This window comes from Rhinopithecus roxellana, chromosome 18 (assembly GCF_007565055.1).
Source record: "Rhinopithecus roxellana isolate Shanxi Qingling chromosome 18, ASM756505v1, whole genome shotgun sequence".
NCBI classification, from domain to species: domain Eukaryota; kingdom Metazoa; phylum Chordata; class Mammalia; order Primates; family Cercopithecidae; genus Rhinopithecus; species Rhinopithecus roxellana.
In genome coordinates, this window is record NC_044566.1 from 64,720,032 (window position 1) to 64,732,945 (window position 12,914).

The 12,914-nt window shown below is 42.9% G+C and overlaps 1 protein-coding gene across 5 annotated transcripts in view; it reads left to right on the forward strand.

The window, feature by feature from the left end:
• The window catches only part of PSPC1 (paraspeckle component 1), a 112,667-nt gene that overhangs the window by 12,028 nt on the left and 87,725 nt on the right, over positions 1-12,914 (forward strand). For all 5 annotated transcript variants that reach the window (XR_004054632.1, XR_004054633.1, XR_004054634.1 and 2 more), the window contains exon 3: positions 10,278-10,373. Coding sequence is in view for 1 of the 5 variants with exons in the window: in XM_010353132.2 (XP_010351434.1) it covers positions 10,278-10,373 (96 nt within the window). In the remaining 4 variants the exon portion in view is untranslated. The remainder of the gene's footprint in view (positions 1-10,277; positions 10,374-12,914) is intronic.

A 12,914-nucleotide genomic window follows, 5' to 3' on the forward strand; every position in this document is an offset into this window, starting at 1 on the left:
GCGCAGGCTGGAGTGTAGTGACGTGATCTCGGCTCACTGCAACCTCTGCCTCCAGGTTCAAGCAGTTCTCTCTCTCAGCCTCCCGAGTAGCTGGGATCCCAGGTGCCCGCCATCATGCCCAGCTAATTTTTGTATTTTTAGTAGAGACAGGGTTTTGCTATCTCGGTCAGGCTGGTCTTGAACTCCTGACCTCCTGATCCACCCGCTTGGCCTCCCACAGTGCTGGGATTACAGGCATGAGCCACCGTGCCCAGCCTATCTTTAATATTTTGTCAATTTGTTTTTGAGACAGAGTCTCCATGTGTCACCCAGGCTGGAGTGCAGTGATTCCATCCTGGCTCACTATAATCTCTGCCTCCTGAGTTCAAGTGATGATTGTGCCTCAGCCTCCTGAGTAGCTGGGACTACAGGCATGCACCACTATGCCTGGCTAAGTTTTTTTTTTTTTTTTTTTTGCAGTAGAGATGGGGTTTCGCCATGTTGGCTAGGCTGGTCAGGAACTCCTGGCCTCAAGTGATCCACCTGCTTCAATCTCCCTGAGTGTTGGGATTACAGGTCTAAGCCACTGTGCCCAGTTGCACTTGGTGCTTTTTAGACTTAAATATTCTGGTTAGTTTAGCGCAGTCTCATCGTGATTTGAATTTTAGTTTCCTCATGACTAATGATGAGCATCTTTTCATGTGCTTTTTGGCCAATTATATATCTTTCCTGAAATATCTAAAATTTTTTGTCCATTTTTCTTAGATGTCCCCCGTGTTCTTTTTTTTTTTTTTGAGACAGAGTCTCGCTCTGTTGCCCAGACTGGAGTGCAGTGGCGCGATCTCGGCTCACTGCAAGGTCTGCCTCCCGGGTTCACGCCATTCTCCTGCCTAATCCTCCCGAATAGCTGGGACTACAGACACCAGTCACCATGTCTGGCTAATATTTTTGTATTTTTAGTAGAGACGAGGTTTTACCATGTTCACCAGGATGGTCTTGATCTCCTGACCTTCTGATCCGCCCACCTCAGCCTCCCAAAGTACTGGGATTACAGGCGTGAGCCACCGCACCCGGCCCCCCTTTGTTCATTTTTAATTGGGTAGATTGTCTTCTTACTGAATTATCAAATCTAGGTATGTCTGTATTATAAATCTTCCTCCCAGTCTGTGGCTTGTTTTTAAATTTTCTTTTCTTTTTATTTATTTATTTATTTTTGGGGGACACGGTCTCGCTCTGTCACTCAGGCTGAAGTGCAATGGAGTGATCTCGGCTTACTGCAGCCTTGACCTCCTGGGCTCAAATGATTCTCCTTCCTTAGCCTGCTGAGTAGCTGGTACTACAGGCATGCGCCACCACGCCTGGCTAATTTTTTGATTTTTTTTTTTTAAAGTAGATATGAGGTCTTGCTGTGTTGCCCAGACTGGTCCCTAACTCCTGAGCTTAAACTATCCTCCTGTCTTAGCCTCCCAAAGTGCTGGAATTACAGGTGTGAGCCATTGCTTCTGTGAAGTTTTTTAACTTTAACAGTGACCCTCAAAGAGCAGATGTTTTTATATTTTATGAAGTCCAAATTTTGTCAATTTTTTTTCTTGTATGGTTTGTTCTGTGTCCTTGTATGATCTTTGCCTAAGATTGCAAAACTTTTCTCGTGTTTTCTTGAGAAATTTTATAGTTTTTACGTTTATACATTTTGAGTGTAACGTAAAAATCGTTTTTATTGTGCAGGTTTCCAGTTGTTCGGCACCATTAATTGCAAAGATTTATGATTTCCCCTTTGTTACCGTGTTACCCTTGCATCTTTATTTAAAAAACCTGGAAAAAATCTGTACTTTTTTTGTTTCATTGACCAGTTTGTCAGTTACAAAATCGTGCTGGCTTAATTACCATATTTACCCTAAGCTTTGAAATCAGGTTATAATCATCCAATTTTATTTTCTCTTTTTTTTTTTTTTTTTTTTTTTTGAGAAGGAGTCTCGCTCTGTCACCCAGGCTGGAGTGCAGTGGCCAGATCTCAGCTCACTGCAAACTCCGCCTCCCGGGTTTACGCTATTCTCCTGCCTCAGCCTCCCGAGTAGCTGGGACTACAGGCGCCACCACCTCGCCCGGCTAGTTTTTTGTATTTTTTTTAGTACAGACGGGGTTTCACCGTGTTAGCCAGGATGGTCTCGATCTCCTGACCTCGTGATCCGCCCGCCTCGGCCTCCCAAAGTGCTGGGATTACAGGCTTGAGCCACCGCGCCCGGCCAATTTTATTTTCTCAAAATTTTTTTTAGCTATTTAGGTTCTTTGTATTTGCTTATTGTATGGTGCTGTCAGCTCTTGGTTGGAATCATTCAGATGTTTTAGGGTTTAGAGAATTGAATTTAAAAGTTTTTGTTTCCTGGCTCCATGGAGCTTAGTTGCTGATTTGTAAGCATTTTAAAACTTATTCTTGACTATTAAGCATTGATACTAAAACTGAGATTCATGGTATATCTGCTGTTTTATAACACAATCTTGTCAGAGGCTTTGCCCTTCTTCTCTTTCCTTAGAGAATGCTCTTCAGATTGTCATACATTTTGCTTTTCCGTTTTATTTTAATTTTTTAATTTTTTATTTTTAATAGAGATGGGGTTTCACCATATTGGCTAGGCTGGCCTTGAACTCCTGGCCTTAGGTGATCTGCCTGCCTCAGCCTCCTAGAGTGCTGGGATTACAGATGTGAGCCACTGCTTCAGGCCTAATTTTTGTATTTTTTGTAGAGGTGGATTTTGTCATTTTGGCCAAGCTGGTCTTCAGCTCCTGAGCTCAAGCAATCCACCTGTCTCAGCCAGCCGCAGCCTCCCAGAGTGCTGGGATTACAAGTGTGAGCCATCGTTCTTGTCCTTTTTTTTTTTTCTTGAGGCAGTGTCTCAGTGTGCCTCCCAGGCTGGAGTGCAGTGGCATGATCACAGCTGATTGCAGCCTCGACCTGCTGGGCTCAAGTCATCCTTCCACCTCAGCCTCCCAAGTTGCTGGGACTGTAGGCATGCACCACCACACCCAGTTAACTAACAATTTCTTATTGATAGCTTTTTTTTGGAGACAGGGTCTTACTCTCACCCAGGCTGAATGTGATCATAGGTCACTACGCCCTCGACCTCCTCAGGCTCACATGATCCTCCCACCTCAGCCTTCTGAGTAGCTGGGACCACAGGCATGTGCCCCATGCCTGGCTAATTTTTGTACTTTTTGTATTTTCGCCTCATGGCCCAGGCTGGCCTTGAACTCCTGGGCTCAAGTGATCTGCCCGTTTTGGCCTCCCAAAGTGCTAGGATTACAGTCACAAGCCGTCGCTCCTGGCTGGTAGGATTTATTTTGTTTGATTGATTGATTTGAGACAGGATTTCATTCTGTCACTCAGGCTGGAGTTCTGTGACATGTTCTTGGCTCACTGCAACCTCTGCCTCCTGGGTTCAAGCGATTCATGTGCGTCAGTGCCTCAGCCGCCTGAATAGCTGGGACTACAGATGTTCACCACGCCTGGCTAATTTTTGTATTTTTAGTAGGGACAGGATTTCACTGTGTTGACCAGGCTAGTCTCGAACTCCTGACCTCAAGTGATTGGCCTGCGTCGGCCTCCCAAAGTCCTGGGATTACAGGCGTGAGCCACCGTGCCCAGCTGCAGGCTTGCTTTTTAAAACTCTTTCCTGCACACTTTTCCTGTGCAGAAGAGTACAAAAATAATTTTGTACTTTTCCTATTTTATATTTATATTTGAAAGGGATTACTTTTCCCAACATTTTATTTGCTTTATCATATCTTCCCATTAAATGAGATTACTTTTAGACAAAAAAAAATTCTTTAAGAAAAACATTATAATATTTCCATTGCCTGTTGAAAGTAATGAGTTATCTAGAAAAACCTGCTAGTAAGTATAAATTGCTACTTAACTTTTGCGGAAAGCAACATTAACCCTTGATATACTGTCAGTGCTAATTGGATCCAATTTTAGTTTTTTGCTTTCTTTTTTTATAAAGATTGGTATTTCCTTATTTGTTATTTGTAGTTATTTGTAAAGATTGATACTTCCTTATTTCTTAGAGGTCTTGAAAGGAACAAAAAGAAAAATTAAAAAAAAATTAAAACAAGCTGAGTTGTTGTAGTAGGCACCTGTAGTCCCAGCTACTCTGAAGGCTGAGGTTTGCTTGAGTCCAGGAGTTTGAGACTAGCTTGAGCAATGTAGTGAGACTGTCTCTCAAAAAAAAAAAAAAAAAGAAAAAAATTAGATCCCTTTTCTTAATATTACCACATGGATCTATTTTGTAAATTTAAGATATCATTGTTAGATCTTAGTGATTTTATTTTTTCTCCATCATAAAATATTTTATTAATATTGTCATCATGTTAATTATTATTATTATTATTATTATTATTATTATTTTTGAGATGGGGTCTTGTTCTGTCGCCCAGGGTGGAGTGCAGTGGCATGATCTTGGCTCACTGCAACCTCTACCTTCTGGGTTCAAGTGATTCCTGTGCTTCAACCTCCTGAGTAGCTGGGATTACAGGTGCGCACCACCACACCCAGCTAACTTTTGGAATTTTACTAGAGATGGGGTTTCACCATGTTTGCCGTGGCTGCATCTTGGTAATTATTTTATCATTACTGTTCAACTATTCTCAACCATGCTTATAAATATACAACTGAGATAAAATGAAAAACCATCACAAAATGGTACATGTCTACAAGGATGATTCCGTGCAGAAATAAACTGTCATCATTACACATTCTTCATTTTAAAAATTACGTGTAGCTTGGGCACCATGGCAAAACCCTGTCTCTACAAAAAAATACAAAAATTAGCCAGGCATGGTGGTGCATGCTTGTAGTCCCAGGTGCTTGGGAGGCTGAGGTGGGAGGATCACTTGAGCCTGGGAGGTCGAGGCTGCAATGAACGGTTAGGGTTAGGGTTAGGGTGATCATGCCACTGCGTGGCAGGCTGGGCAGCAGAAAAAAAAAAAGAAATTACATACGCAAAATACTGCATTATCTTTTAAGTCACTTTTTTTTTTTTTTTTTGAAGGCAAGTTCTGCTGTCACCCAGGTTGGAGTGCAGTGGCACGATCATAGCTCATTGTAACCTAGAATTCCTGGCCTCAAATGATCCTCCCACTTCAGTCTGCCAGAGTGCTGGGATTACAGGCACAAGCCACCTTGCCCGGCCCTTAAGTCGCCATGTTTTTAGTACTGTATATTCTACCTTGTTTCCATAGTTTTAAGGAAAGATCAGCCACAATGAGGAAAGATCAGTCACAAATATGTAATTCATATTATATATCATTACAGAAAATATGAAAACCCCAGATGTATACCAGTTGGTATGGTTAAAAAAATTATTGTGGATGCATGCAGTCCGTAAAATGGTGCCATTTTACATTGAGTACATTGGATATCTGAAAAAAAGCATATACAGGTGATTCACTTTATGTGACGTTGTGCATATATCCAACAGAAAGTCAAGTCTTCAATGGTTTTCACAAAAATGTGATCAGAGCTCCTCTCCACATGTTAGGATTTCAGGGGCCTTCTTTCTTCTACAAAACTTACTATTTAAGTTTTTCCACAATGAAACATTTTTCAAGTGTTTTTGTAAATAAATTAACACTTTAAATTTTGATATTTTCAGGCCTGAAAGAACACTGAAATACTTTTTCCCCTCTTGCCACCCGAAAAAAACCTTCAGTTTTTTTTTTTCCAAGACAGGGTTTCAGTCTGCCGCGCAGGCTGAAGCGCAGTGGTGTGATCTCTGCTCACTGCAACTTCTACCTCCTGGATTCAAGCAATTCTCATTCCTCAGTCTCCTGAGTAGCTGGGACCACAGCTGCCGCCCACCACCACGCCCAGTCAATTTTTTGTGTTTCTTAGTAGAGATGGGGTTTTACCATGTTGGCCAGGCTGGTCTTAAACTCCTGACCTCAGGTGATACACTCGCCTTGGCCTCCCAAGGTGTTGCGATTACAGGCATGAGCCACCACGCCCAGCCAACTTCACTTTTGTTTAATGAACTCTTTACCAAGAACTGTGCTAAGTGCCCTACCTTTCTTCTTTCGTTATCATAACAACCCTACGATGCACTGCTATCCCATTTCACCGATGAGAAAACTTCGGCTAGTGCAGGTGAACCTCCTAGCCAAAGGATATGCAGCTCATAACCTGCTCTAAACCCCAGGGCCTCAGTACCGAAGCCCCTCTCTCTTAGTCCTTCACATTTATAACCAAACTAATGATTGACTCGGTGGTAAAATGGGGAGAAAAGCAAAAATCCAAGCAGTAACTTCAGATTTAACATTATGGTTGAAGACTTTGATTTGTTTCTTTTCCGTCTGTTTTCTACTTTTTTTTTTTTTTGAGACAGAGTCTCCCTCTGTCACCCAGGCTGGAGTGCAGTGGCACGATCTCGGCTCACCGCAACCTCTGCCTCCTGGGTTCAAGCAATCCTCCTGCTTCGGCCTCCTGAGTAGCTGGGATTACAGGTGTGCGCCACCACGCCCAGCTAATTATTTTTGTGTTTTTTAGTAGAGACGGGGTTTCACCATATTAGTCAGGCTAGTCTCGAACTCCTGACCTTGTGATCCGCCTGCCTCGGCCTCCCAAAGTGCTGGGGTTACAGGCGTGAGCCACCGTGCCCAGCTGTTTTCCACTTACTATATATACTTACATTTGCAAAAAGAGTAACCTGGGCAGCTCATGGCTGTAATCCCAGCACTTTGGGAGGCTGAAGCGAGAGGATATCTTGAGTCCAGAAGGTTGAGGCTGCAGTGAGCTGTGATTGCGCCACTGCACTCCAGCCTGGACAACAGAGTGAGACACTGTCTCGAGAAAAAAGAATAAATTTAGTTATTATACCTATGGCAAAACAGAATTTGAGTTTTTTTTTTTTTTTTTTTTGGAAATAGTTTTGCCCTTGTTGCCCAGGCTGGAGTGCAATGGCACAGTCTCGGCTCACTACAACCTCCGCCTCCTGGGTTCAAGGGATTATCCTGCCTCAGCCTCCCAAGTAGCTGGGACTACAGGCATGCGCCACCACACCCAGCTAATTTTTTGTGTTTAGTAGAGACGGGATTTCACATGTCGGTCAGGCTGGTCTCAAACTCCTGAGAGATCCACCTGCCTTGGCCTCCCAAAGTTCTGGAATTACAGCCGTGAGCCACTGTGCCTGGCCTTAGGTTGAGTTTTACAAACTTTGGTTATACCTAAAGATGAAAGTGAAATAAACAAGATGAATCAGAAAGTGGACAAAGGGAGCTTCTATAGGGAGTGGTGTATGTACAATGAAACCATAGATGTTAACATTTTAGTATGTTCTAATAAACAAAAATAAGATACAGTCCCTTAAGTAATTCCCTTGTACACAATACATACCCATGTTCTTTGGTCTTTTCATGTTGTGTAATTGATGAATGTGGTTGTGATTGATCTTTGCTTACTGCTTTATGTGTCTCTCTAGAAGTGGAATTGTAGGAGCAAGATGATATATAGAGAGAGAGGGGTAGAGGGAGACTTTATAAATTTGTTTGTATCGATGAAGTTCCCTCTTAGAAATCTGTACTTCTTCTCTCCCAGTACTGTGTAAGAGTTGTCTAGTGGCCCAAACTTACATGTGAAAAGTTTACAATTTGTTAAAATCTCTAACGTATTTGAGAGTACAGAGATGTCAAGAGTTTTCTCTCTTAGTACTGATTACGGTTTCCCTGGCTTCATACACTTGTCATTTCTGATGAATGACGTATCATCTGCTTGGCTCATTTTTCCTCTTAATTCTCTGTTTCTAAAGTTTGTTTGAAGGGGGTAGGTCTTGTGTTACTGGAGGGGTTTGCTTGTTTCTTTGTTGGCCTCTGCCCAAGTGTACCTCTTACTTGGTTCTGTTACTGTTCTTTGTTTGTGGCCCTGCCATAGCTTCCAGCGGATGGATGGTCCATAAAATGCATCATTTTCATTTTGGCCCTGGGCCTTTTTGGGTACTTTTAGAAGTACCATGTCTTAAGTCTCTTTACCTTTGGGTTCCTATTCAGTTTATGTGAGGTTTCTATCATCTCATTTTACCACTTCATGATATTCCATACCTGCTTTAACTGTTTCCTTAAAATGTCTTCACTAACTCAGTAATAATTTTGAAAAGTTATTTTGTATCTTTTCTTACATTTAGGATCTAAAGTCTGTGTTAATCTCTGGTATAATTGTAAGAGAAACTTTTGGAGTCCAAAAACCCCCTTCATTTCTCTAGCTTAGTTTTTTCTCTCTGAAGCATCACTGTTTTGAAGGTAGTATAAATAGATTTTTTTTTTTTTTTTTTTTTGAGACGGAGTCTTGCTCTGTCGCCCGGGCTGGAGTGCAGTGGCTGGATCTCAGCTCACTGCAAGCTCCGCCTCCCGGGTTTATGCCATTCTCCTGCCTCAGCCTCCGGAATAGCTGGGACTACAGGCGCCCGCCACCTCGCCCGGCTAGTTTTATTTTTGTATTTTTTAGTAGAGACGGGGTTTCACCGTGTTAGCCAGGATGGTCTCGATCTCCTGACCTCGTGATCCACCCGTCTCGGCCTCCCAAAGTGCTGGGATTACAGGCTTGAGCCACCGTGCCCGGCCAGTATAAATAGATTTTAATGCTCCTTGCATGGTGAAGAGCCGATCTCAAAGGAAATTTTAATATCAGTGTGCCATCCATTCTACTCATTCCTCCTCCCCTCCATGAACTCTCCTTTTCTCCTGTTTTACTCAAGAAAACAGTAAAGAAGGAGGGCCTCTAGTCATATCTTTCATCACCCACTCTTCTTGTCACTTACTTCTCCCAACTTTTCTCCTTCAATGTCTGGTGTCTTCTGCCATCCCTCTTTCCCTTTTGTCTGGCTAACATCTTTTATTTTTATTTTAATTTAGAGATGGCGTCTTGCCTTACTGCCCAGGCTAGAGTTCAGTGGCTCCATCATAGCTCACTGCAGCCTCAAATTCCTAGGCTCAAGTGATCCTCCCACCTCAGCCTCCTGAGTAGTGTATGCCACCTGGCTAATTTTAAAATATATTGTAGAGTCAGGGTCTCGTCATCTTTCCTAGGCTGGTCTCAAACTTCTGGGCTCTAGCCATCTTCCCCGCCTCTGCTTCCCAAAGCACTAGAATTACAGATGTGAGCCACTTTGCTGACATGTTTTAGATCTGATTTTCAGCTTTAACATTATTTTTTTTTGAAACAGAGTCTCGCTCTGCCGCCCAGGCTGGAGTACAGTGGCACGATCGCCACTCACTGCAACCTCTGCCTCCTGAGTTCAAGCAATTCTCATACCTCAGCCTCCTGAGTAGCTGGGACTATAGGCATGTGCCACCACACCTGGCTAAATTTTGTAGTTTTAGTAGAGATGGGATTTCACCATGTTGGCCCCGCTCAAACTCTTAACCTCAGGTGGTCCGCCTGCCTTGGCCTTCCAAAGTGCTGGGATTATAGGTGTGAGCCACTGTGCCTTATGGCCAACATTTTTAAGTACTTTCTGAACAATACTGATAGATATAGGGAAACCGGGTGGTGGGCACAGGTGGGTGGGTTGAGGTGGTGGGACATGTTGATGATAAAGATATATACTTAGAAAATATCTCACTTGAGAAAAATGTCTCAGAAGTATCATTTGTACTCGTAAAAGTCAGTCAATAGCTGAAGCAGTGGCTATGATGATGACCACACATATAAAACATGAGTTAGGTACAAACTCGTTTTCATCGTACTTTCTGAATGTTAACTATAGCTGTTATGTTGGTTCATGATTGTTGCTTTATTTACTCATCTTTTTGTGGCTTTTGACATTCATCTCTCTCTGACTCAGTAAATGTTTATTGACTGAATTTTTTTTTTTTTTTCTGGAAATGGAGTCTTGCTCTGTTGCCCAGGCTGGAGTGCAGTGATGCAATCTCCACTCACTTCAACCTCTGCCTCCTGGGTTCAAGCAATTCTCCTGCCTCAGCCTCTTGAGTAGCTGGCACACACCACAATGCCCAGCTAATTTTTTGTATTTTCAGTAGAGATGGAGTTTCACCATGTTGGCCTGGATGGTCTTGAACTCCTGACCTCAAGTGATCTGCCCGCCTTGGCCTCCCAAAGTACTGGGATTACAGGTGTGAGCCACTGCTTCGGCTATTGACTGCTTTTTATGAGTACAAATGATACTTCTGAGACATTTTTCTCAAGTGAGACATTTTCTAAGTATATATCTTTATTGTTATAAAACATTTATTTTAAGAAGGTATTAATTCTTGGCACTGTGTTAATTTTTATGAATGCTTTTATACCTGTCCAGGACCCCTCGTCCAGTCATTGTGGAACCCATGGAGCAGTTTGATGATGAAGATGGCTTGCCAGAGAAGCTGATGCAGAAAACTCAACAATATCATAAGTAAGATTTTATTAATAGTTAATTTGTATATATACTATTAAGGGTATTCATTACATTTGTTTTCAAATATTGTTGGATTATGAGGTGTTCTGTTTATTTATATAATCTGGGTAATAGAGTGGTCTAATCTACATGGAATGCTAATTTTCTTTTTTTTTTTTTGAGATACTATCTTGCTCTGTTGCCCAGGCTGGAGTGCAGTGGTGTGATCTTGGCTCCCTGTAATCTCTATGTCCCACATTCAAGTGATTCTTGTGCCTCAGACTCCGGAGTAGCTGGGATTACAGGCATGCACCACCATACCTAGCTAATAGTGTTCTTTTTTCATATGGGTAAAACATACTAGTTTTTTAAGAAAGGTCTACTTTTATAACTGGGGCAGGTGGGTACTAGGACACTGTCAATAATAGTTATGCCAGAAAAACAATGAAATCTAGATAACATGAAAATACTTTTTTTTTTTTTTGAGATGGAGTCTTACTCTTGTCACACAGGCTGGAGTGCAGTGGCGTGAACTCAGCTCACTGCAACCTCCACCTCCCGGGTTCAAGTGATTATCCTTCCTCAGCCTTCTGAGTAGCTCGGATTACAGGCGTGTGCCACCACGCCCGACTAATTTTTTCGTGTTTTCAGTAGAGATGGGGTTTCACCATGTTGGTCAGGCTGGTCTCAAACTCCTGATCTTAAGTGATCTACCCGCTTCGGCCTCACAAAGTGCTAGGATGAGCCACCACACCCAGCTGAAAATACTTCCTAAGTTTTATTTTATGCTTCAAGTCTATTGTGGGTTAAAAGGAGACTTTTGGTGTACCAGGATGGAGCAGGATATTCCTAGTTAAATAACCTGGCACAGCTGGAAAAACTTTTAGAGGTTGCAAAAAATAGCTCATTTTCAAAATGTTGTATGTTTATTCTTTTGCCCTTTTCACTTAGAATAATACAAGTATATTTACGTTAACTGCCTATATGAGTGCATTCTTTTTAAGTTTATAAAGCTTTATTAAACATTTCAAATAGCTGTGCAACGAACATACCAAATAAAAGTTGTAGAATAGCAGTCCAAATGTTTCACAAGTATGGCTTCACAGTCCCATTCCCTAGATGGACTGCCTCCAGTTCTGTTCTCTGCCTGTCCCACCTCCCTTTCCCCTCCAATTTTCCCCTCCCCTCTACTTTTGTAGAGCATATTATGTTTTTAAAAATCAGTCACTTGGCCGGGCGCGGTGGCTCAAGCCTGTAATCCCAGCACTTTGGGAGGCCGAGACGGGCGGATCACAAGGTCAGGAGATCGAGACCATCCTGGCTAATACGGTGAAACCCCGTCTCTACTAAAAAATACAAAAACTAGCCAGGCGAGGTGGTGGGCGCTTGTAGTCCCAGCTACTTGGGAGGCTGAGGCAGGAGAATGGCGTAAACCCGGGGGGGCGGAGCTTGCAGTGAGCTGAGATCGGCCACTGCACTCCAGCCTGGGCGACAGAGCAAGACTCCGTCTCAAAAAAAAAAAAAAAAAAAAAATCAGTCACTTATTTATTTTTTTTTGCAGGGGAGGAATGAAGGGTTTTATTGAAAATGAAAGTACACTCCACAGTGTGGGCCTGAGCATAGGGGCTCGAAGGCCCTGTTACAGAGTTTTTGTGAGTTTAAATACTCTCTGCTTGGGGTGTGCCCTATGTAAATGAAGAGGATGAAGTGAAGTTACAAAGTCATTTACTTGGTGTATGCCCTATGGAGAGGATATTTCCTGTTATAGCTGAATTGTGAATTGGCCTTCTGTTCCCTGCTTCCAGACCCTATTTTCTTGCCTCATCTCCCCACTTAGAGATGTGATCCTCGTAAATCTTTGTGGGAGGCAGAGGAACCCATGGTCTTTTTTTCTGTAACTGCTTCGTGCTGACTTGGGTTGTAGTCTCTACCTATTGGGGATTACGGAACTCTCGCCCTGCTCCATCTAGTGGAGGCAGGGTAGTTTCTCGATGGCTAGGGTTGGTGTCTTCCCCTGGAACTGGCTGGAACCTTTGTTGCATGATCATCTGAAGCTTGATGGTCTCTCAAGGGTTCCAGTGGGTGCACAGTTCCAAAAGTGTGGAGGGACCCTTTTCATTTGTGAGACCATGAACCCAAAGTTCAAGGTCCCAAAGTTTTGTTGTAGTGTGGATGACAAGGACAGTCTTTCTTTCTTTTTTTTGAGATGGAGTCTCAGTCTATTGCCCAGGCTGGAGTGCAGTGGCTTGATCTCAGCTCACTGCAGCCTCTGCCTCCCAGGTTCAAGCGATTCTCCTGCCTCAGCATCCCAAGTAACTGGGAGTATAGGCGTGTGCCACCATGCCCGGCTAGTTTTTTTGTATTTTTAGTAGAGATGGAGTTTCACCACGTTAGCCAGGATGGGCTCAATCTCCTGACCTTGTGATCCGCCTTCCTTGACCTCCCAAAGTGCTGCGATTATAGGCGTGAGCCACCATGCCCGGTGACTGTCTTTCTTTGATGTTTCCAGAAGATTCAAACCATAAAACACTTTCTTAGGGCTGGGCGTGGTGGCTCATA